Source organism: Chiloscyllium punctatum, chromosome 11, assembly GCF_047496795.1.
Source record: "Chiloscyllium punctatum isolate Juve2018m chromosome 11, sChiPun1.3, whole genome shotgun sequence".
Lineage (NCBI taxonomy): Eukaryota > Metazoa > Chordata > Chondrichthyes > Orectolobiformes > Hemiscylliidae > Chiloscyllium > Chiloscyllium punctatum.
In genome coordinates this window covers 63,600,417-63,626,126 of record NC_092749.1, presented here as the reverse complement: position 1 = coordinate 63,626,126, position 25,710 = coordinate 63,600,417, and the positions used below count along the sequence as shown (strand labels likewise).

Here is a 25,710-nt window from a genome sequence, read left to right as displayed (position 1 = left end):
AGTAGCCATTCTCTAATTGAAAATGCTGAACCAATTTTAGTGAATCCTTCTCGACCAATTTTTCCCCATCAAGCGTGGACTTGAGTCTTTTATTGCAACTGAACCAGCTTCTTCTCCTAATGAACTGGAACCGGAGTTGTACCACTAATTTGAAAAGGTTCCCCGGTACATGTTCTCAGTTTAGCTGTGGTCTTGTGCAAATCTGGAGTTGGAATCCAGAGTGAAGTTTGTTACAGACTGGTTCTGCAATCACTGAAATGGCTCCATTGGAGCTGGGTGACTATTTAAATAGATGTTTGTTTTGATTCTGATTTGAATGTTACTAAGCAAGTTAACTGTTGCAAACCAGATGTAGATATATCCCCAGGATAGTGGGTTCTCTTACTCAATTTGGTCTAATAGGAATCTTGCTGTCTTGAGTCCTCATACTGGCAGCAACTACAACTCCTGAAAAGGTTTTTAGCCATTTAGCTGAGGCTTGGCTTTGTTTTGGGATTTTGCTGAGGGCTGACCTAGAGTCCCTCTGTTCAGGATCTGTCCTGAGTGAGGCAATGCAGCTGCCTTCACTCAAGTGAGACTGGCGAGGGTGTCCACTTCCATCAGAATACCCTGCAACTCATATGCTTTACTTGCCTCATTTTCCAGTAATAAAGACAGTTGTGCCTATTTGAAATCCAATTGGGCTTTAGCAAGTAGGTGTTTTTGCATTGTTACATAATTTAATCCCACGTATCAAACAGTCTCTCAGCATCTCATTAAGGATTTAAAAAGTCGCATGCCTCTGCCAGTCGTCTTAACCTAGTCAACAATCCAGATGATCCTCGAATTGCCAAGTAAAACCGATTGCATCTCTGGTTTAGAGGTGGCTTAGGGTTGTAATATTCCTTAACTAAGTCTGTCAAGTCTTGAAAGGTTTTCGTATCTGGTTCCTCCAGGGAAAGTTTGTCTCCTAATAACAGAAAAAGCTGCAAGCCCTCAAGCTGTCAGGAGAATTACTCATTGCTTTTCATCTGTCCCATTGTCATTTGCCTGGAAGGAATAAAGCATTCTTTCCACATACCGGACCCAGTCTTTGACCAGGATTGAGTGAGTCAACCTTTCTAAATAATGGCATGATAGCAGAAATACTTTCCCCAACTTGAAGATGACTACAAGCAAATTTCTTCAGGAGTGGCTTTCATCACCACTGAAATAACTCCATAGAGGTCAGTATCCTGTCACCAAGTCGTCCTTTATTTATGTGGTGAGTCTTTGTTGTTGATCCAGTTGTTTTGAGAGCCAGCTTTGAGCGAACAAGATGTCTGATACTTATTCCTGTACTTACCTGTCAGACAGGGTTTCCAGTTTGGGAATTCCCATTCTGTGAGGTACACCTAGCTGCATCTCTGAATGTAGATGTTGTTGCTCTTTTGACAGGGTGGGAGACGCCAAGATGTTGCTGCAGCTGTTTCCTGAACTCTGATGAATTCTGTTTGCATTTTGCTCTCAGGGTCTGTTAAGTTACAGCTGGACAAATCAGGAGACTGTTACTATTGACATTTTCTAATCAACCTGTTCAGATATGCTACTGCACACCTCTGGAGCAGGTGTCCCTCTTCTCTTAGAGAGGGACACTACCACCACTCCACAATGACCCTAAGGTTGATGCTATAATGAGTGACCTTGAACCCATAACAGGTGGTACCAATTTCAAAAACATAATTAGCGATTTTCTGAATGTACAGTTTTGAGGAAGGGTCACTGGTCCTGAAACATTCTGATTTCTCTGTGTAGATGCTGCCAGACCTGAGCTTTTCCAGCAATCTCTAGTTTTGTTTCTGATTTATAGCATCTGCAGTTCTTTTGATTTTTGTTCAGGTGGTACCAATTTGTCTGGATGAGCTTACCTGAAATGTAACATTGTCTGATGTGTATCACTTAAGCTTTTCTTGTCTCTTTTTTTAATAGTTACAAACTACGTCCTTTTAGTTTTTGTCCTTTTTTTGTTGTTAAAAAGTGTCCATTTTTCCCATTTTCAGTCTGTAGTCCAAAATAAAAAGATGTGATGTTTACACGGTGATCCCAGAAAGGCTGTATACTTTCAAGTCAGCTTAGATGACATCATGGCTTGTGATGCTCTCATTTGAGAGGTCTTCATTAGTTTACAGTTGGTCTGTAAGGCGGTAGTCAGTTAATCCATTCTTCATTAAATTATGTACATAATGTAAAGGTAATCTCTGCATATAACACAGTCTATGAACAAAAGTCTAAGTCTTCAGTTATTGAACACGAACTCCACTCGTTTGTCTGTTACAATGGGCTACCATTTGGAATCCATAGAACGCATCAATGGGAGTAGGGGTTGTGAAGAATGCAGAATGCGGTGTTGGGGCTAGGGAAGATGGGAATGGCATTGATATGGTAATGGTGAGATTCCAGGTTGGAATAGGCACAAGGGAGTGAACTTTTTCATATCTGTCAACAATGAAACAGTCAGTTAACCAGGAGCTACGATATGTTTTAAATAACTGAAGTATAGAATTACTTGCAAATCTATGTTGTATCTTTAGTTTAGGCTGCATGTGTTCTGGAGAAGCTTGTATTTAATACTACTATATTGAACATTTTTAATTGTTTAAATATAAATGTAAAATATTGTTTTTTTAAAAGAAAAAGTGCCTAGTTAAGTTATTCCAGCTTTGTGAATTAGCAATTGAAATGCATTATCTGTAACTTCGCTGGTCAGGGTCATATAGCACAGAAACAGACCCTTTGGTGCAACTCATTCATGCTGACCATAATCCCATACTAAACTAAACTCATTTATTTACGTTAGGCTCCTATCTCTCCAAACTTTTCCTATTCATGTATCTATCCAAATGTCTTTTTTAGTATTGTGACTGTACCTGTACCTACCACTTCCTCTGGCAGTTCATTCCACATATGAACCACCCTCTGTGTGAAAAAAGTTGCCCCTCATGTCCCCCTCCAGGGTAAAGAACTTTCATCCTATCTCTGCCCCTCATGACCTTATAAACCCTTATAAGGTTATCCCTCCACGTCCTACCCTCCAGTGAAATAAAGTCCCAGTCTGTTCAGCTTCTCCTTTATAATACAAATCCTCCAATCTCGGCAGCAGCCTGGTAAATCTCTTTTCAACTGTCTCCAATTTAATAATAATCTTCGTAGTTTACAGAGGGCGTAAGTGTAGTGATGGAATTTTGTGTATAAAGTCATTTTGGGGGAGAAAAAGCATTTGCTAACTTAAGCCTATTGTCTTGTATTACTTAATTCCCAAGAAACCACAGTATTTAATAGTTTCTTTGTTGTGGGTTTAAATTTAATGGAGTTGATTAATCATTAAGGATACTGATGAAGTTTTCTAATTCTGCTTTTTTGCACGTTCAAATGTAACAGCACAAATATAGAAGGGAATGTTACTGTGCGACTGTCATCTAATCAAAGAATCAGCGAGACTGGTAGGGCGGGGGGGGGGGGAAATTGCACCTGAAATTAAAAAAAACTCACCAGAAATCAAAATGTAGCTCTTGACAGGAAGAAATATGTCTACATTATGGTTTGTTCCTTTCCTTTCTCTTACTTATTACAACTAAGAATTGATTTTGTTGGTGTTGGACTGGGGTATACAAAGTTAAAGATTGGAAGTGCTCTGAAAGCTAGTGGTTCCAAATAAACTTGTTGTATGATAATCTGGTGTTGAGTGATGCCCAACTAAGAATTGGGTTGTGAGTGCATCACTTTGAAGCAAATGTTTATGTTCAATGTTTGTAATAAGTCATTTTCAATTAACTAGTGGCTTCTAGAAGATCTATATGTCTATCAACCAATATAAGGTACCTTGTGTTAGTTAGCATTGTTGTTATCATTATTGACCTGGATATCACCTAAGATATTTTATTTCTACCGTTTTTGTAATATTGGTTTATTCCATCCAAGCATCAGCTTGTTAGCTCCTAAATCCCTTATCCACACCTCTGTACCCTAGAGACTTAACTTATCACCATCTAACTTGTCATAGCAAGTGTTTTAGATGAACTTTTGTTTATGTCCCAGGGTGCACAAAGTCCCAATTACCCTTCTATTCCTTTTGCATGTTGGTTACAGGTTATGAAGTATGCCATCACTTTACAATGCTCATGTGCTGTTTTCAAAATTCTTTATACTCTCCCTTCTCTTTCTAAACTGACTCTAGTTAACTGTATAGCTCCAACCCTGGCCTCAGCACCCTAATTGTAGGTCTGCTTGCTGAGCTGGAAAATGTTTGCTTTCAGTGAGCAAACCTACATCCAGAACCTTAACCTGAGCTACAAATCTTCTCAAAACTTGCTTTAATCACTCCATCACAAATTCAATAGACAGGACACTGAGCGCTTGAATTCTCTTCCTAAGACACTCTTCTACCTCTCTTTCCCCCTCTGAATTTACCCTTAGAGTCTATCTCTTGGACCAAGTTTTTGGTCTAGTATCTTAATGTTACTTCATTTAGCTTAGAATCATAGTTTTATTTTACAATGCTTCTATTTTACTACGAGTATTCTATATAACTGTGTTGGCTTTTGACAGTAGTCATATATCCTTTTCCTGAATAGAGGTAACTGTATGCTAAATAGAGTGTGCTTTTGGCTGGTGCCATGCCTTGGAACTCTGAATGCTCAGGGAAGTATACGGCACTATATTTAAGCAATTGGTTTAAGTATTCAATAGTTTATTATGGTGGATATTATATTTCATGGATTGGCAAGTAATTGCATATATGGTTACTTAAGAAAGAGAAACAGATGGATCCTATAAGTTAAAAGTTGCAGACGCTGAATTTGGCAGAGTTGACTGCTTGTTCAAAGCCAACCAGGCATTTGACGACCCATGCCATTTTCTGGTTCACAACTCATTTTGAATGCAAGCTGAGCATGCTGCTGGTTGTGAAGGTGGCAATTTGTCTGCTTCCCTTGGCACATTAGTCAATAGTACAAGCTTTGAACAGTGTAGTCCTAATATGAAAACAGTATGGGATTGGCAGAAGGAACACTCCTACTTCTCCTGACCCTAAAACCATTTCTGGATCTTTTCTTCAGTGAGATGCCATAAATAGTCCCTTCAGAAACAGCTGGTCAGGCTGTTGGTAGCAAAGATATTGTGAACGAGCAGACGGTGCAAAGTGCACAATCCACCCACTAGGATTCTAAACAATTTTTCATTCTAAAAATAGTGAAGGACATCAGTTAAGTATTTTAAGTACAAAATATTCAGGATTGTGAATGTCCAGTTCGATTTGAATTTGTATCAAGATGGTCCTCTCATGCTAGCGAGATGATGGAGATGCCAAGTACCATCCTAGTCCGTATCTTGCCATTTTCAACGGCTGGTTACCCATTTTTCAAATGAGAAACCACTGGATTGTAATAAATATTGTTTTTATTATCCTTTTTAATCTCCATTGAAGTTTTGTTTAAAGCTTGGTACTTAGAGTCATAGAGATGTACAGCACGGACCAACTCATCCATGCCGACTAGATTTCCCAACCCAATCTAGTCCCACCTGCCAGCACCCGGCCCATTTCCCTCCAAACCCTTCCTATACATATACCCATCCAGATGCCTTTTAAATGTTGCAATTGTACTAGTCACCTCCACTTTCTTTGGCAACCCAATCCACACACAACACCCTCTCTGTGGAAAAAGTTGCCCCTTAGGTCTCTCGTATATTTTCCCCCTCTCACCCTAAGCCTGTGCCCTTTAGTTTTGGACTCCAACACCCCAGGGAAAAGACCTCGTCTATTTGCCCTATCCATGCCCCTCATGATTTTATAAGCCTCTATAAGGTCATCCCTCAACCTCCAATGCTCCAGAGAAAACAGCCCCAGCCTGTTCAGCCTCTCCCTATAGCTCAAATCCTCCAACCCTGGGAACATCCTTGTAAATCTTTTCTGAACCCTTTCAAGTTTCACAATATCTTTCCAATAGGAAGGAGACCAAAATTGCATGCAATATTCCAACAGTGTCCTAACCAATGTTCTGTACAGCCGCAACATGACCTCCCAACTCCTGTACTCAATACCCTGACCAATAAAGGAAAGTATACTGAACGCTGCCTTCGCTATCCTATCTACCTGCGGCTCCGCTTTCAAGGAGCTATGAACCTGCATTCCAAGGTCTCTTTGTTCAGCAGCACTCCCAGGACCTTACCATTAAGTGTATAAGTCCTGCTAAGATTTGCTTTCCTGAAATGCGGCACCTCACATTTATCTAAATTAAATTCCATCTGCCACTCCTCAGCCCATTGGCTCATCTGTTCAAGATCCTGTTGTAATCTGCGGTAACTTTCTTCACTGTCCACTAGGCTTGATTGTGAGATTTTTATCTTTTGCTGTAATTATTCAAGCTGATACTTAATCATAAACTTGCAAGTTCCAGGGTGCTTCAGTATTACTTTCAATTAGCTTTACTGGTAGATTATTTAGCTGACAGAAGATTTCTAATCATTTGCTCAAAATTATTTGAAAATTTAGATTGATTTCAAAAACTTTGGGTCAAATAAAGTTTTATATTAAGTATATGTTTTCAAAGCAAGACTAAGTTTATATGTGTCCAAATTGGCCCTTGAAGTTGAGATGGACTATAGTGCCGTAGTATTATGTGCTAATTTTATGGAAGTAACAACAGGTTTCGTATGCTATTGATTAGAAGGAGAATTGAAATTATTCAAATCAAATTCAAATTAAATGGTATTCTGGGTTTTTCAAGTTCATATGCATATTTATTATAAAATAATCCTCTAGTATCATGAGAAAATCATTTTGGATGAATAGGGAGAAATTAATAAAAGAACACCTGTAAATGGAAAGTTATAATATAGCCATGAACATTTGAAGATTACTATACATTAAATATGGTCTAAAAGGAACTGGCAGCAGAGATAGTGGGTTTATTGATTATAATATTCCCATGTTCCCTGGGTTCTGCAAAGGTTTCAGTGAACTGGGAAAATGTTAACGTAACAACACCTTTTTTTTGGAATGGAGGGAGGCAGAAAGTAGGAAGCTATAGATCAATTACTATAACTTCTGCCACTGGGAAATTATTGGAATCGTGATGATTCTGTGGCTTTGAGATGTATTTTTGTCCCTTTTTGTTTTTGAGAGATTGAGACAGAGATGTGAGTGGTATGTTCCTGGCTAATAAAGTAAACAGCTTGAGGCCTTGAGGTTTTTCAAATGTTGGAACAATAGAAGCAGCACAAATCATGATTTTAATTTAACTTTCAGTTAAAACAGTTGGCCTTTTCAAAGCTGCTGTACATCTCCTGCTACAGCAAAAGGCTTGATTTCTGAGTTTCTCTTCATGTTCTTTCCTCCTGGTTTGGAGAATTGTACGTGAGACAATCTATTTTATTGAATTTGCCTTTGCCAAGGGTGTGTTTATGGGATATTACTGTATGGGAACAATTGCTGTTGAGGAAAATCTACTATTCTGTTTAGTTTTCCAATTTATCTGTCTTTTGCTTGTATTTTGACTATAGTGTAAGAAAGAAGTGTTTTGCTTCAAGCCTAGCAGTTTGATTAATCGAATTGCATCCAGGACACATGCCTTTAACAATAAGAAAAATTTGGGGTCTAGGCTTAATAGTGTTTGGTCTGGTCAGTAACTGAATCTAGTTTTGATCCTCTTGAAATAATTGCACTGGAGGCAGTTCAGAGAAAATTGACGAGGTTAGTTCTAGAGATGATCGGCTTGTTTTATGAGGAGAGACTGGGCAGTTTAACCACCTACTTTCTAGAGTTTAGAAGAATGAGAGGAGATCTGATTGAGATATGTAAGATGCTAAACTGGATTGAAAACGTAAATGTCGAGGAGATATTTCCCTGTGAGGCAATGTAGGATAAGTGATCATAGATTAAAAACAGATGAAGAGGAACTACTTCTGTGCTATGAATCTATGGAAGCCAGAACTCAAGAGTGCAGTGGATGCTGGGCTACTGAATAAATTTTGAGGAGGAGTAAGACACATTTTTAGTTACTAACAGGTTAAAGGGTATAGGGAGTGGGGAGGGAAGTGGAGTTGAGGTCATATTAAATTTAACCTTAAGGGGCTGAATTGCCTTCTGCTCCCAGTTCTTATGAAATATCATTTTAAGTGCTGTGAAAGACAGGATGTTTAAAAGACAAAATTTTGAGGCAGCTGGAGGCATTTTGCTTATTAAAGAGGATTGTTGATTTTGTAGAATCATTAATCAATTTGTGGGAAGATGAACTATACTTGAAAGTATTTTCTTATTGTTAGTGTATATTTAATATTAACAATTCAGAAAGCTCATAAGTACATTGATATACACAACACAGAAAATGGCCCTTTAATCCATCAGGTCCTACCAGCCACAATGCATTTATCTACTCTAAACTGATTTCCCATGATTATTTAATACTGGTCCATGTTAAACCTGCAGTGTATATGCAGAGTCATAGAGATGTACACCACAGAAACAGATCCTTCGGTCCAACTCGTCCATGCTGACCAGATATCCTAACCTTGTCTTGTCCAGTTTGTCAGCACTTGGCCCATATCCCACTGAATCCTTCCTATTCATATACCTATACAGATGCCTTTTAAATGCTGTAATTGTATCAGCCTCCACCACTTCCTTTGGCAGCTCATTCCATACACGCACCACCCTCTGTCATAATGTATATTAACTGCAACTCTGTTGAAGAATAGCATTGTGCTCCAAAGAAAACTGTAGTCTGTTGGAATATAGACATGCATAAATAGGTTGGCACAATGGACTTAATTCATTTGAGTTGGCCTAAAATATTGAGCTGTTACAGTTGCATTTATTATTTATTCAGTGTTACAATACATTCTGTGTTTTCACTTTTTTTAAAGCCCAGCTGTAGGGCGTAGTTTTGGTAGCATGGAGAAAAAACACATTATTTCAATTTAGCTCCATGTGATGACAGAGTTTTGAGATCTGACTAATTGGAAGCTTATGTGTTTGGTTTTAATGGATTCAATTTTCATGATGACTATTTATGTGTTTCACTACTCTTAATTTTAAATTTAAACCAATCCCCAACAATGTTCCAAGAATTTTGATTGAAAGGAAAGTTTATTAATTTGAATAATATACCTGTTCATACATGCTTCACTTAGATCAGAATGTGATCTGTTGTACACTCTCTATGGTAGACATTATTAACTGAATTGATTAGCTTTTTAAAAAATAGCATCCAAGTTGCATTGACAAAGTTCAACTGTTAGATTATTTTGACTTTATCAGCAACTTAACTCATTCAAAGCTATTATGTATACAACATTTCTAAACATTTGTATTTTTGAAAGCTGGCTCATCATGCTGCCTTAATTTCTGTTCCCAAAGGATCTATGTTGTTTACATTGCAAGTAGAAACAGACATAGGACATTTGGCACTTCAATTCTGGTCCACTACTGAATATGATCATGGCTGATCCTCCAGCTCAGTGCCATACCACAACTTTTTCACCATACCCCTTAAGACCTGTCATATCTAAAAATTCACTTATCTCTTTCTTGAATATAATCAATGACTTGGCTTCCACAGCAGTTTGTAGTTGGGAACTCTATGGGTTTACTAGACTTTCAGTAGAGTCATTAAGCTGGATAGCATAGAAACAGTCCCTTCGGTCCAACTCATCTGTGCTATCCTAAATTAATCTAGTCATACTTTCCAGCATTTTTTTCCATATCCTTCTAACCCCTTCCTATTCATGTACCCACCAAGATGCATTTTGAATGTTGTAATTTTAACTGCTGCCACCACCACTTCTGACAGCTCATTCCATAAGTGCACCACCTTCTGCCTGAAATTGTTACCCTTTTAGGTCCCTTTTAAACCTATGCCCTCTAGTTCTGGACTTCTGCACCCCAGGGAAAAGACCTTGGCTATTACCCTATCCATGCCCCACATGACTTTATAAATATCAGTAAGGTCACCCCTCAGCTTCTACATTGCAAGGAAAATAGCCTCAGCCATTCGACTTTTCCCGCTTGCTCAAAACCTTCAATTCCACCAATATCTGTGCAAATCTTTTCTGCGTCCTCTCGAGTTTAACAACACCATTCTTATGGCTGGACAACACAGTATTCTAAAAGTGGCCTCACCAATGTCCTGTACAGCTACAACATGACCTCCCAACTCCTATACTCATTGGTAAATGCACTGAAGGCAAGTGTGTCAAATGCCTTCTTCACCACTCTGTCTACTTGTGACAGCACTTTGAAGGAACTATGTACCTGTACCCTAGGTCTCCTTGTTCGGCAACACTCTCCAGGCCCTATCATGTACTGTACAAGTCCTACTCTGATTTGTCTTACCAAAATCCAACACTTTGCATTTATTTAAATTAAACTCTTGTACCACACTTGCAGGCTGTGAGTTCCAGATTCTCACCACCCTCTGAATAATAAACTTTTTCCTTGCTACTCTTCTAAACCTTCTGCCCTTACCTTAAGTAGCTTTTGGTCATTTATCCTTCTGCTAAGGGGAAAGGTTCCTTCCTGTCTGTGCAACTCAATCATGAACCCCCTCTCGTTCTTCTGTTCCAAGGTGGCATGGTGACTCAGTGGTTAGCATTGCCTCACAGTGCCAGGGACCTGGGTTTGATTCTAGATTAGACTGACTGTCTGTTTGCACATTCATCCTGTGTTAGGTGGGTTTCTGCCAGGTGTTCTGGTTTCATGCCACCGGGGTACAGGTTTGGTGGATCGGCAATTCTAAATTGTCCATAGTCTCCACGACTATGAAGGCTAAGTGGATCAGCCTTGGTAAATGCAGCATTACTGGGATTGGATAGGGGGCTGGGTCTAGGTAGGATGCTCTTTTGGGGGTCGGTGCAGTCTGAGTGCAGAAAGAGACCATTCAGCACAATCGGGATTCTATGAAAACAACCCTAGTCTCTCTGGTCTCCCTCCATAACTAAAACTCTCCAGCCAAAGCCACATCCTAGTAAATCCACTCCCAGTGCAGTCACATTCCTCATATAATATGGATTCCAGAACTGCTTACAATACTCTATCGGTGGTCTAACCAAAGTTTTATATAGTTCCAGCATCATCTGCCTGCTCTTAAACTCTGTGTTTTACTTAATAAAGGCAAATATTCCCATATGCCTTCTTAAGCACTGTATCTACCTGTTCCTTACCTGAAGCAACTGGTGGACGTGCACACCAAGAGCCTTCTAATTCTGAATTTCTGACACCTCTCCTGTGGTCAGAAGGGAATTGCAAGTTATTTCCAGCACCCCTGTTGTTTCCTCCTTTGCCTCTCACTCTGCAGCCTGGGATACATTTTGATTCAACCCTGGAGATTTATCTAATTTTAAGCCTGCTGTACCACTCCTCTATATGCTAATTTCTTTAGGAATATACATGCTTCTTTCTGATTTTTGTACTGACATTCTTGCATTCACTAGTAAACACAGATACAGTATTTATTTGGAACTCTACATGCATCCTCTGGCTCCACACACACGTTACCACCTTATAAGAATGTAAGAATTAGGAGCAGAGTAGGCCATCCAGCCTGTTGAGCCAGCTTTGCCATTCAATAAGATCATGACTGATCTTTTTCTTGCAGTTGGCTGCACTTATCATTCTCTCGCTATCACTCTCGTGCTCGTGCTCGTGCTCGTGCTCTCTCACTTGCACACCCCTTAGATTTTTGAATTGTAAGGGAATTATCTATATTTGCCTTAAAAACATTCAAGGTAGCCTCAACTGCTTCACTGGGCAGGGAATTCCACAGATTCACAACCCTTTGGATAAAGAGGTTCTGTTGAACTCCATCCGAAATGTGCTCTCTCTCATTTTGAAACTGTATCCCCTAGTTCTGGCTTCACCCGCCATTGTGTTCTTTTTCCTGTAATTCTTACATACTTGGTGCAACTGCAACACACCAACTTCTGTGAACAAGCAAAATTTTATTAAGCACAGTACAATATAAGTTTTGTAGAAACCCTGAACACGTCGCCATGGTTGTGAAGTGTGTCCAGGGAAGCTCTCTGAACAAAGGAAACGGTCCTTCCTTTCCACAAAATCTTTACATCACAGTCAGTAATGCTCACAAGACCACACCCAGTCACTCCCTCTCAGTCACATGCCATTCAACACACAATGCAGTGACCACATCATCACCAGAAACAATGTAATACAAATCATCCCTTAATGGTCAAATCTGTTGCAAGTCTTTTTTTTGTAACTGTAGGGGAGTAGTCAAATTCCAACTCTAATGTTCTTATTGATTTCTAAATAGGGGATGAAAATGTAATTCGTAGGAAATGACAATGTAAATTGCTCTGAATGGCAAGGAAGTGACCATGTAAATGGCTCTGAATAATAGGAGATTATAATGTAATTTTCTTACAACCTATCAGAGGTATCCCACCCTAGCCTCGGGGCATCCAATTTCCTGCAGGTCAGCAGAGCAAGTTAATTCTTTAATATCACAAATGGAAACAAGCTTCCTGCTACAAACTTATCCATTCCTTTTTATACTTTTATATGTTTCTCTATGATCTCCCCTCATTCTTCTAAATTCCAATGGGTCTTAGTCTACTCAATCTCTTTTCATAAACCAACCTGCTCAACTCCAGAATCAACCAAATGAACCTCTTCTGCACACTCCGTCTAGTGCCAGTACATCCTTACTTAAGTAAGGAGACCAAAACGATGGGACGGTGGCTCAGTGGTTAGAACTGCTTCACAGTGCCAGAGACCCACACTTGATCCTAGCCTTGGGTGAATGTCTGTGTGGAGTTTGCACATTCTCCCTGTGTCTGTGTGGATTTCCTCTGTGTGTTCCGGTTTCCTCCCACAGTCCAAAGATGTGCAGGTTAGCTGAATTGACCATGCTAAATAGCCCATAGTGTTCAGGGATGTGTAGGTTACGTGAATTAGTCATAGGAAAATGTAGAGTAATCTGGTAGGGGAATGGGTCTATGTGGGATATGCTTCGGAGGGTTGGTGTGGACTTGTTGGACCGAAGGGCCTGTTTCCACACTTTAGCAATTCTATGTATTCTCTGTAAAACTCTAAACAGTACTTCAGGCGTGGCCTCATCAACACTCTCTGTTCAGTTGCAGCATAACCTCCCTATTGTTAAAGTCCATAATCCTAGCAATGAAGGATAATATTCCATTTGCCTTATCCTTTTACACTTCATGACTTGTGAAATGACTTTGGATTTCCCTTTTGATTTTTGCCTGCTGTTCTTTTATGTACCCTTTTTTGCTCACCTCATTTCCTTCTTAATTGTACATTCTGTACTTCTCGAGGGCCCTTGGTATTTTAAAAAAAAACTCCCTTGTTCTCTCTATTCACTCCTGTATGTCCATTGATATTCAGGGTTCACTGGGTTTGCTGGCCTCACCTTTTTAACTTTTTATTGTAATATGTTCGCACTGTACTTGCCACATTTCCTCCTTAAATGCATCCTACTGTTTTGACACAGATTTACCTAAACGTATCTGATCCCAGTCCAACTGGTTCATACCTGATGATCTTATTAAACACCCTCTCTCTTCTTTTCATTTCCCCTCCCTCCGCCCCCCCTCCTCCTCCTCCGCCCCCCCCCCACCCCCCCTCTCTCTCCTCCCTCCTCCCCCCCCCCTCCCTCCCCCCCCCTTTCTCTTTCTCCCTTTCTCTTTCTCCCTTTCTTTCTCCCTTTCTTTCTCCCTTTCTTTCTCCCTTTCTTTCTCCCTTTCTTTCTCCCTTTCTTTCTCCCTTTCTTTCTCCCTTTCTTTCTCCCTTTCTTTCTCCCTTTCTTTCTCCCTTTCTTTCTCCCTTTCTTTCTCCCTTTCTTTCTCCCTTTCTTTCTCCCTGAGAGAGAGAGAGAAAAAAAAAGGATGGGCCTGACATTAATGGAGAGAGAGAGAGACTCTCTGCATTAATGTCAGGCCCATCCTCGTCATTTTCATAACAACCTTGAATCTAATGGACTGCATCTGTCTGCAAAATGCTCCCCTCTTAGCGTTTGTCTTATTATAATTTAGAGTGAACGTTATTACAGATTGGTGGAATACAATTTTGTTGTTGCTAAATGTCTATAGCACTTTACTAAAGCTCAGTTTTAAGATGCCAGATCTGTTTGAATAAATCATATTATAACAGTTGTACTGTCAAAGCATAGTTGATCATACCTTAATATGAATTCTGAATTTTTGTCTCCACAAAGACTATATTGTAGTCACCCCTGCTGGATGGATGCATCTTCAACAGGTAGATTTGTGAGGACAAAGTCAAGATGTTTTTATCCATTTTTTGTTCTTTCAATACCTGCTGCAACCCAGTTTGGCAGAAGTCCTCCTTGACTCTAGTAGCTTGATGCTTATTAGCATTGCTGTTATGAGTATGTGGCTGGGAGAGACCAAACCTTGAGTGAGACGCATCCGCAGGATGTGTGCACTTTTTGGGGATTTGGAGCTCAGTGGCAGTTTGGTGCAAAGGGGAAGAGGTGCTTTTTTTCCTTTTGTCTTGTGGTTTATAGTTTCTAAGTTTTATTTTGTGATTTATTGGTTGCAAGCAGTTTGTATGGCTAAATAAGTTCAAGTTTAAGTCATAGCAGGTGGGATCAGCGAAGTTGAAGTGATCTGTCCTATGTGAGAAGTTTGGACCCTACAGTGTCCTTGATGATCATGTATATGATGTGTTCCCAACTACAGAAAAACTAATTGTGTTTTAGAGCTCATGTCGCATCTGGAGACATTGGTACATTTGCCAGGCTAAATATTATGTGGATGGCATGTTTAGAGAGGTGGTCACAATGCTGCTCAAGGAGTTGGAGGAAAGAAGGGAATGGGTGACCACCAATCAGACCAAGAGAATAGGGCAGAAAATACACAAATCCCATGGGTTCCCACTCTCAAATCAGTTTTCCGTTTTGGAAGCTGATGAGGGTGCTGGTCCTTGAAAGGAGTGTAGGTAGAGCCAAGTTTCTCTCACCACAGCAGCCAGACTATACTTGAGGGGAGTAAAATGAAAGCAGGAGTTATAGTGGTAGGGGATTTATTAGTTAGGGGAGCACTATTTCTGCAACCGCAGACGTGACTCCAGGATGTTTTGTTGCCTCCCTGGTGTTAAGATCAGGGATTCTACTGAGTGGCTGCAGGGCATCCTGAAGGGAGAGGGTGATAAGGCACAGGTTGTGGTATATGTTGGTATCACTTAGGTAGAATAAAGTCTTACATTAAAAGATTAGGGGGCTTGGTAGCAGACTAAAGAGCAGAACCTCAAAGGTTGTAATTTTTGTATGCCACATGGTAGCGAGAATAGGGCAGATGAATGCATGGGTCAAGAGTTGATTTTAAATTCCTGGATCACTGAGACCATTTCTGGAGAAGGTGTGATCTGTACAAGCATGACACCTGTTTGAGGAACTTAAACTAGTTCGGTAAAAGGAGGGCACAGAGTGTTAGTGCAAGAGGGATGCAGCATATTTTAGTAAGTGATCCAAGGCAGAGAGAGTTCCACCATGTTGAACTTGTAGGGAATAAGGGAAAGCTGGATGCCCTGTACTTTAATGTTAGGAGTATTGTATGTAAGATGGATGAGTCAAGGGTATGGATTAACCATATGGAATTGTGGTGATATTGCTATCACAGCTGTGGTTGAGGGAGGAGGGTGTTGGAACCCTCACTGCTTTATCATTTCGATTTGTGAACTGAGAGCTAAAGGTAATCTTTGGATCAGGAGCAGCAGTTTGTTTAAAAAATGGTGAACAAACAAAAATGTTACTTGTTCATGAGGTTAGGCCTGAAAGTTAATTTCAGGTGGTTTCTTGTTAACAGTGCTCTATAGATGCTTTGGTTCCAGAATAGTCACTGGCTGAAGCAAATGGTAAATATTGAATGTTAACCAGGGCCTTGTGCAGAGACAGAGTCTAGAGAGGCCAGAGTTTGAACAGGTTTTGGACTGCTTGGAGCAGAAGGATTGTGCTTCTGAAAGCTTCAGTGCCAAGGTTTGATTGTTCCCTGGTTGTCCTCTCACCAGCTACTTACTGGAAGTCCAGAGAATGGAATCTGTTTTAAGAATTAAATGAATGTTCCTTGGAACCGAGTGGAAGCTATCTGCATTCATTATTGTCACAAACCTATATGATGCCATATCCTGGTGATGTTAGGGATTATAGAGTCTCCTAAAGTTAACTGTACAGTTATGTCACAATTTTTTCCTTTTTCCTTTTGATTCATCTATTAATGATGTGTCTGTCATTGTGTGAGTGGGGACTAGAATTAGAAGACTTGGTATAAGTTTAAATCAGACATTAATTAGTTCTGCTAAAGCTGTTGTACTTATTAATAAATAGTTAAATCTTTTGTTTACAATATAGACCTGGTGTCTGGTATTGGTTAATCACAGTTACTGTTTATTCAAGTGTTTGATTAGGAATTGTTGAGATCAGTGTTGAGAGTTACTGAGAATTTTAATTCTACTGTGTTGGAAGTACAGAGACGGAGGCTGATTTGATTTAACTGTCTGTTTCCATGTCTTAGCAAGGTACAGGATTGGCAACTCGGCTTACTGGTGTATCGGATCTACAGGCAGGACAGAGAAGGGTGTAAGAGAGGAGGTTGAGGCAGTTCCTGAAGTGAGGGAGAGTTTCAAAACAGGCTTTGTGGGTAAAGATTTAGAATTAAAGGGGACAGCTATGTTGCTGGGAGTGTATTGTTGGTGGTAGAGAAGTAGATATGTAGACAATTCACTGAGGTATATAAAAGCATCAGAAGGGTAATTATATTGGGGATTTCAATTTCCCCAACATTAATTGGAACCCTTTTGTAAAGGGTTTAGAGGGAGCAGATTTCTTGAAATGTCATCCGAGCTTTTCATGTCAACACTTAAAGATTCATTAAGGGATGAAGCAGTGTTGGAGAACAAAGCTGGGCAAATGTTTGAGGTATCAGTGGAAGAGCATTTTACTGGTAGTGATCACAATACTGTCAGTTTAAGTTCCTTATGGAAAAGGAAAAAGATGGTTTGCAAAAAAAGTGTTTTAATTTGGGGGAAGGCAGATTTTATTAACCTAAGGCAGGATCTGACCAAAGACTGGGAATAGCTACTTCTCTACAAATCGACAGGAGAACGGGGGCGGGGGGAGCAATTTAAAATATAATTGGTGAGATTACAGGTCCAACATGTTGCTTTTAGGTTGAAATATAGGAGCAACAAGCTCAGAGACCCTGTATGTCTAGGAATATTCAGGACTGGATAAGAAGGAAAAGAGGTTTTCTACAAGAACTGCGGATGATGGAAATAAGAAGTGAAATCTGAATTTTTTGGAAAATCTCAGCAGGTCTGGCAGCATTGGTAGACAGAAAAAGGGTCACTGGACCTGAAACATTTTAATTCTGCTTTCTGTCCACTGATGCTGCCAGACCTGCTGAGATTTTCCAGCAATTTCAGATCTTGGTTCTAGCTTTTAACAGGTACAAAGGAAGAAAATCAACAGAGGCTTGTGAAGTATAGAAAGTCAGGGGGATCTTAAAGTGATTTGGAGATCAAATTGGGGCATGAAAAAAACTGGCAGCTGAGATTTTGAAGAATCTCAAGATATTTTATAAATCAAGGGGAAGGGGAGAACCAGGGAAAGAGGTGAGCCCATTAGGAACAAAGGGCATTAAGGACAAAAGGACAATCGATGTATGGAGCTAAAGAACATTGGTAGGGTGTTAAACAAGTACTTCACATCTGTCTTCACTTTAGAGAAGAAGTAAATATGTTCAGAATTGGGGAAGAGGGATTGTGAGCATGTTCAGTAGTTTGACAAAAGGAATGAAGAGGTTTGGAGGTTTTACCAGACTTAAAGTGAATAGATCGATAGGTCCAGATAAGTTATATCAAAGGCTGCTGTGGGAGACGATGGACGACTTTGCAGTATAATGGTTGATTCTCAATGTCTTTTGAATAATGGAGGTCCTTAAACCACACATAATGCTTTCACTGGTATAATCAAACTTCTTCTGCTTCACTTTAAATTGTAAATGTCCATAGCTTTATTTTTCTACTCCCATTTATTGACAACAATATCATGGAGTCATAGTCGTAGAGATAACAGCAAGGAAGCAGACCCTTTGATCCAACTCATCCATGCTGACCAGATGTCCCATCCTAACCTAAGTCCCATTTGCCAGCATTTTGCCCATATCCCTCTCAACACTTCCTATTCATATATCCATATGGATGCTTTTTATATGTTGTAATTATACCAGCCTCCTCCACTTCCTCTAGTAGCTCATTCCATACATGCACTGCCCTTTGCATGTAAAAGTTGCCCCTTAGGTCCCTTTTAAATCTTTGCCCTCTCACCCTAAACCTACGCCTTCTAGTTCTGGATTCCCCAGGGAAAAGACCTTGTCTATTTATCCTATCCATGCCTCATGATTTTATAAACCTCTGTAAGGTCATTTCCCCCCAGCCTCCCCCACAGCCCCATGCCAACCAGATGCCCTAACCTAAGCTGGTCCCACTTGGCCTATATCCCTCTAATATAGGGGCAAACCTCAAGTCTTTTTGTTCAACAGAAATTGGGTGGAAAAAAGCTTCAATGAAATGTTCGTTGCCATTCTTTTATAGGCTGAGAGCTGACCAATGAATCTCTGGAATTATGGGACAATGAGTAACTTCCCTGCCTCTGAGCCAGTCACTCTTGAGTTCAAGTCCCATTCCAGGACTTGATGACCAAGGAAGGAGTTCTCTTAAACTAATTCCTTACAACATATGCAGGTGATAGATTGTGAGAAATTCCTTGTCAGCCACGTGCTGGACTTAGAGGGTTTATCCAAATTCATGGCACTGGACTAGAACATCCAAAAATGTTGTCACAACATGCCTGACTCCTTGGGCTAGTTGGCTGATATGGTTCAGATTTCTGTCAATAGATTTAATCCCTATTGAAGCTGAGATGACTTGGAACCTGCCTCCTTGTCTTACATGAGTTAGACCTACTTTTGGGCATTGAGCTTGAAGAAGAAATTAAAATAGCCTAGTACTGAAGTTCATTTCAAGTTTTAGATTTTGTACTCCCCTCAACTGACTCATTTGAAGTTTTATTATGTTAAGGTAATTGATTTATTCCAATGATGTTATTAAAAGTCTTACAGATCAAAGCCTATGTACTTTCTCTTTTAAAGTTGAAAATCCCAATGCTGGAAGGAAGTGAGTATTGTGTTTGGAGCTTTATCACTGAAAATGGAGCAATGATAATGATAGAAATAAAGCCATTAAGTTTCTTGTACTGCTAAACAAAACAAAATCATGTCTGACGTTTCTGCTTTAATATACCTCTAAATCTTAATTGTGGTACTTGTCTTTCTCTGCAGTTGTTCTAAGATCTCAGTATGTGGTATTTTAGCTGCCTATCTATTATAGGCTTAGCTATTTTGCGTGTATGATGATGCTGGCAACCTGATGTTACATGAACAATGGTGTTTCTATTAGATTGAAACTGCTTAAAGAACATGGAGAAACCTGTTAGATTATTGGCATCAGATAGTGGAGATTATTGGGTGGAAGAAGTTTGTTGAATAATGATGGGTATATAATTTTCTTTTTTGAAGGAAAATTGCTAGTAAACAAAAGCAGCTTGGTAAATGAGAAGGTGGTATATCATTTGTACTCATTCAGCTTCCTGCAGAATGTCAATAAAATTAAACTGTAGAAGTTCAAGGCATTTTCTTAGAATTCTGTATAGTTCACCTTTTCACAAATGGCGCTTTTTCTGATTTTATTTTTATTTCATTGATCAGTTAATTGGTTAATGCTGCCAGTCATTCCGACAATGAAAATTCTGAATTGTGCTTGTACTCAAATTTACTATTAAAATTGCAAGGTGAGATGATGAGCCAGCAGCAGATCTTTTATCTCAAGAACTAAAATCATTTTGTGCTGTGGTATATGGGGAATCACTCCAGTTCCAAATGAACTTGATGCACTGCAAGGATACCTGTCCGTTACTTGATGTTCTGTCAGATTTTTAATTTTTAAAAAATGGAAAACAGATTTGTTTAGTAATGGTAATCTCGTTAACCTAATCAATTCAATATAAAACTCTCCCATGTTGTGCAATGATTGCTGTCCTACAATACTGAATGCGAGTTATTAGGCTTTGTTAATGTTTTTGTTTTAAGTTGAATTTCATATTCTTATGGCAAGTTTAATTTTGAAAGTATTTTGGCTGAGTTTCATTTTATCAAGTAATCAGTTATAATCATTTTCTGTGTAGCATTACTGTTGCTCAATAGGCATAAATTACCTTACATATAAGTAGAACAAAATTTTTACTCTATGTATAAAGTCCTCACCTGCAATGTTAGAACCAGGTTCAATATAGTTTCAAATTTGCTGCTGTAATGGGTGCTATTATGAGCTTGAGCTTGGATTAAATAAGCATTTTCAACAGAACAGGGACTTAATGCTGACCTGATAGTACTTGCTGGTGCATTTTCCAGCCTTGTACACTTGTTAAGCACAGGGTTTTCATAATTTTTTTGTCAAAACAAGTAATTGACTGTGAAATACACACACTTGAATTGATATAGAACTATGTTTGATCTTGAAAAGGAACCTTTTGTTTTACAGCAAGCTTTTTATCTGAAGGCTTGTATATTTTAAGCAGAACACTTTTTTCATATTGGCTGCTTTCTGTTAATTGTACTTTATTGGTTTAAGTAGAAAAGTAGTGATTTTTCTAGTGTTGAAAGATGCCTCAAGGCTATTGACACCTGACTCGAAATGCTGAACAATAAATGCTGATATGTTGGTTATTGTGCATTTATAATTTAAAATTAAAAAAAACATTGTTTGCCGAGCATCTCTTCTGATATCAGTTTGCCCTAAAACACTTAAGAAAATCATATTGTGACATATGTTATGTATTATAACTAAACTGTAAACATGTGACCATGAACAATTAAAAGCCTGCTTTTTTGAGTTAAAGGGAGTTTCTTCCCAAAATCACTTCAATGCACTGCGATTTCTCTTGTGTTCAGTTTTCTTTCTATATAACTGAAGTCACTAAAATTCAAAACAAACTAAGAGCTTGCATAATATGTTACTTAACAATCTCAAAGTGCTTCACCAACTACTTCACTAATGTAGGAAATCGTGGGAATTAATTTATACTCGGTAAGAAGCATTAAGATGAATGGCGATTATGGTGTTGGCTGAGGTGAAATGCCTTTTAAGTAGATCTGTGGGATACATGGAGCTTGCGTTCAAAGTCTCATCCAAAAGTAATTGAGCTGATTAAGTATTTTGTTCTGAGGTTTAAGAATAATATTTCTTAATTTTTGTTCCTTCAAAATTTAGTATTGTAGCTTCCACTTCTCGAGCTGGCACCTTCCCAAGCAGTCGGTCCATGTTACTCTGAACAGCTAGTTGATATAGGCCTTCCTGTCTTGGTTCTCATTTTTCTCTTTCTGCTTGGTCACCTATTTGCGTTAAAGAGCTCTCTTCTTGAAGCCTTACATTGCATGCAAGGTTGTAGTAAAATTGTGTGAAGATCTTTGATCTGTTTTGATATTTATTGCTTTTTTTTATTGGTTGTAAAACTACATCTTGACTTTTGTCTAGTAATTGGTATTTATTTGTGCAGCTATGTATGCTCACTGTTTGGAGGACATTAAATGGTGCTGTTGTTTGGAACCCAACATCTTGTGTACTGTAGCTTAGTAGTGGAGCATAGGTTGTCATTTAAAACTATTGTTTCCAAATAGATTATTGGATATTGTGTATAAAAATTTGAGTATGATTTGAGCTATGAAAAATAGGTAGTCTATGCTAGTCTTTGGTACAATATATAGCATGGTAGGTTTTAGTTGTTTTTGCAAGGACTTATTATAATTTGCAAAAAGTACCTGTATTTTTTTTATTGTTGAAATATTTTAGTTTTAATAGATTTTTCATAATTTCTCTCTCTTCTTAGTAATCAGTTGGATTAGTCAACCCGGATGGGACGTTTCGGCGCAGACTTCCAATAGCTTTTATAAGTACCAACATTTTTTTGGCAATTTAGTTTAGGAAAAGAAACATAATACTAGGGATTTCCAGTACTTGTATTTTTTTAAAAAAGTCTCTTTTCTAAGTATTGTGTGGATTAAAGCTTTTCTTAAAATCTGCAGGAGACTTTACAGCAGTTAATTATGATGTCTCTACCGAATGTCCTTGTCCTGGGCCGAACCCCCCTCACAGGTAAGTTCATATGATTGTAATACAGTTGTTTAATTTGTAATGTTATATGATGAAGGATTTTTAAAAAATAAAGATTTAACTTCAACCAGCTATAAATCTGGATAGAACTCTGAATTTCTCTGGTATGTATTAATATTTTTAACTGGTTGTAGAATCAACTGGCAACCAGATATCTATTCTGTTTGAGTCTTCGTTTGTGTGAGCAGCCATGTATACATAGTCAAACTGGCTGAATAAATAGAGATTTTTTTTTAAGTATAATTACATACAACTCCTTCTTTCCCTACAAGGTGTGAGTTCTGTAGTGCTTTCTAGTTGTTTGTAGATCTGCAAGCATTCCTGTGATGTGAAAGAATTCCTAAGATTGATTTGTTGGATTTAGTTCTGCAGAATCTTTGTAATTAAAGTCATCCAAATATTACTTTATATCATGGAAGTTTACAAATGTCATTGACACACAACTTCAATTTGGCATTTATAGAGTCATAGAGATGTACAGCATGGAAACAGACCCTTCGGTCCAACTCGTCCATGCTGACCAGATATCCCAACCCAATCTAGTCCCACTTGCCAGCACCCAGCCCATATCCCTCCAAACTCCTCCTATTTATATACCCATCTAAATGTTGCAATTGTACCAGCCTCCATGACTTCCTCTGGCAGCTCATTCCATATACGTACCACTCTGTGGAAAAAGTTGCCTCTTAGGTCCCTCTTATATCTTTCCCCTCTCGCCCTAAACCTATGCCCTCTAGTTCTGGACTCACCAACCCCAGCGAAAAGACTTTGTCTATTTACCCTATCCATGCCCCTCATTATTTTGTAAACCTCTATAAGGTCACTCCTCCGCCTTCGACACTCCAGGGAATACAGCCCCAGCCTTTTCAGCCTCTCCCTATAGCTCAAATCCTCCAACCCCGGCAACATCCTTGTAAATCTTTTCTGAACCCTTTCAAGTTTCACAACATCTTTCCAATAGGAAGGAGACCAGAATTGCACACAATATTCGAACCGTGGCCTAACCAATGTCCTGTGCAGCATTGAATAATTATTTTCAGTGAGCATTTCACACCATGTGAACTTACTTGTTCTTTGTTTTACTTAAGTGAGATATTCTGCAAATGATATATTCTTCCTGCTCAGCGAGCAAACCTACATCCGTATTCTGCATGTTGCTGTTTTAGTATTTTTAGTATTGTTTTAGTATTAGCTGTATGCTCACTCCTAAGTAAATCTATTCATTTTAATCTCACCTTTGGTAGTGAGTATTTCCCTTTTTAAGAGGAACAGAAGTGAATATATCATGATCTTTGTTGTAAATTTCATAATTAAGAACATGCCTTTAGCTCCTTAAACCTCCTCTGTCTTTTAGATTCTGTATAATTTGCACCTTCGCTCTCCATTTAAACAACCTATCTTTGTATCCTTTCGTACCTTTTTGTGTAGGCGCAGGAGTAGACCATTCAGCAAGCCCAATTCTGTGCCACCATTCAGTGAGATCACAGCTGATCTGTAGCCTTACTCCATGTGTCTGTCTTGGCCCATATCTTTAAAACATTTTGCTTAACAAAATTCTATCCATCCCAGGCTTAAAATTAACAACTGATCCTGCATCTGCTGCTGTTTGTGGAACAATGATGCCAACATTTTGGTAGGGCAAATCAGGGCATGAATTCTGCACTTAATGGTAAGGTCCTGGGGAGTGTTGCCGAACAAAGAGACCTTGGGATGCAGGTTCATACTTCCTTGAAAGTGGAGTCACAAATAGTGAAGAATGTGGTATTCTTGCCTTATTGGTCAGTGCATTGAATATAGGTGTTGGGAGGTCATGTGACTGTATAGGACATTTGATTAGGCCACTTTTGGAAAACTATTCAATTCTGGTCTCCCTGCTCTAGTAAAGATGTTATCAAACTTGAGAGCGTTCAGAAAAGACTTACAAGATGTTGTCAGGCTTGGAGGGTTTGAGCTATAGGGAGAGGCTGGATGGGCTAGGGCTATTTTCCTTGGAATGTTGGAGGCTGAAGGGAGACCTTTATAGAGGTCTATAAAATCATGAGGCATGGATAGATGAATAGTCGAGGTCTTTTCCCCAGAGTAGGGGGAATCTAAAACCTGGAGGATATAGGTTTGGGGTGAGAGAGGAAAGATGTAAAAGGATCCTAGGTGGCAACTATTTCATGCAGAAGGTAGTGTGTGTATGGAATGAGCTGCTAGAGGAAGTGATGGAGGCAGGTACAGTTGCAATATTTGCAAGGCATCTGGATGGGTATATGAATAGGAAGTGTTCAGAGGGACGTGGGCCAAATTCTGGCAAATGGCACTAGATTTATTTAGGATATCTGTTGACATGGATGAGTTGGACGGAGGGATCTGTTTTGATCCTGTATCTCTCTGACTCTATCTACCACCTTTTTTGTGTAAAAATGCTTCCTAACATCGCTCCTTAATGATCTGGTCCTAATTCTCAGACCATGCCTTATAGTTGGTCAGCACAGTAGCTTTGCTGCCTCAGCATCAGGGGCGATTCTACCCTCTGGTGACTGGTGACTGTCTATGTAGAGTTTGTACATTCTCTCCCATTGTGTGGGTTTCTCCTGGGTGCTCCAGTTTCCGCCCACAATTCAAACGTGCAGGCTAGGTGGATTGGCGATGGGAAGGGTGGGATGCTCTTCAGAGGGTCAGTATGGACCCAAAGGGCTGAATGGCCTTCATTCCTGACTGTAGGGTTGTGTTATTCTGTACTAGTTCTAGAATCCACAAGCAGTGGAAATAGTTTATCTTTGTCAACCCTGTCTCTTCCTGTAAATATCTTGAAGGCTTTGAGCAAGTCACCCTTAACTCTCTCTCAATTTCAGAGAAAACAGGCCTAGTTTATATAATCTCTCCTCTGAACTGAATCTCAAGTCCATGTATCAATCTTGTAAATTTACATTGTACTGTCTCCAATGACAACACATTGCTCCTAAGGTGTGGTGCCGAGGTCTGGGATTTTGTATTAATGCAGCACAACATTTGCATGCTTGTGCTCCAGACCTCCGTATTTAAAGAATAGTGTTCCATTAGATTTCTTGATTATTCTCTGCATCTGTCTGTGACACTTTAAAAATCTGTGCCTGAGCGCTCAAGTCTCTTTGAACATTCACTGCATTTAACTCCATACCATCTAGAAAGAATCTTGATCTAACATTTTTCAGTCCAAAATGGATAACCTCACACTTGCTTACATTGAATTCTATCTACCACAGTTTTGCCATTCACTTAGTCTATCAATATGCCTTCATGATTTTATGCTATCATCTCACTGTCTACAATGCCACCTAACTTTGTGTCATCAGCAAATTTGTATATATGACTTTCCATGCCATTGTCCAAGTCATTAATAAATAATGTGAATAATTGAGGCCCTACCTCAGATCTTGTGGGACACCACTGGCCACATTCTGCAGATTTGAATATCTGTTTATTATCCCTACTTTCTGTCACCTGCCACTCAA

The 25,710-nt window shown here is 39.2% G+C and overlaps 1 protein-coding gene across 9 annotated transcripts in view; it reads left to right on the top strand.

Moving 5' to 3' along the window:
- Window positions 1-25,710, top strand: part of LOC140483049 (girdin-like) — a 376,157-nt gene that overhangs the window by 45,860 nt on the left and 304,587 nt on the right. For all 9 annotated transcript variants that reach the window (XM_072580957.1, XM_072580958.1, XM_072580956.1 and 6 more), the window contains exon 4: window positions 22,144-22,213. In XM_072580957.1, coding sequence (XP_072437058.1) covers window positions 22,144-22,213 — 70 coding nt within the window. The remainder of the gene's footprint in view (window positions 1-22,143; window positions 22,214-25,710) is intronic.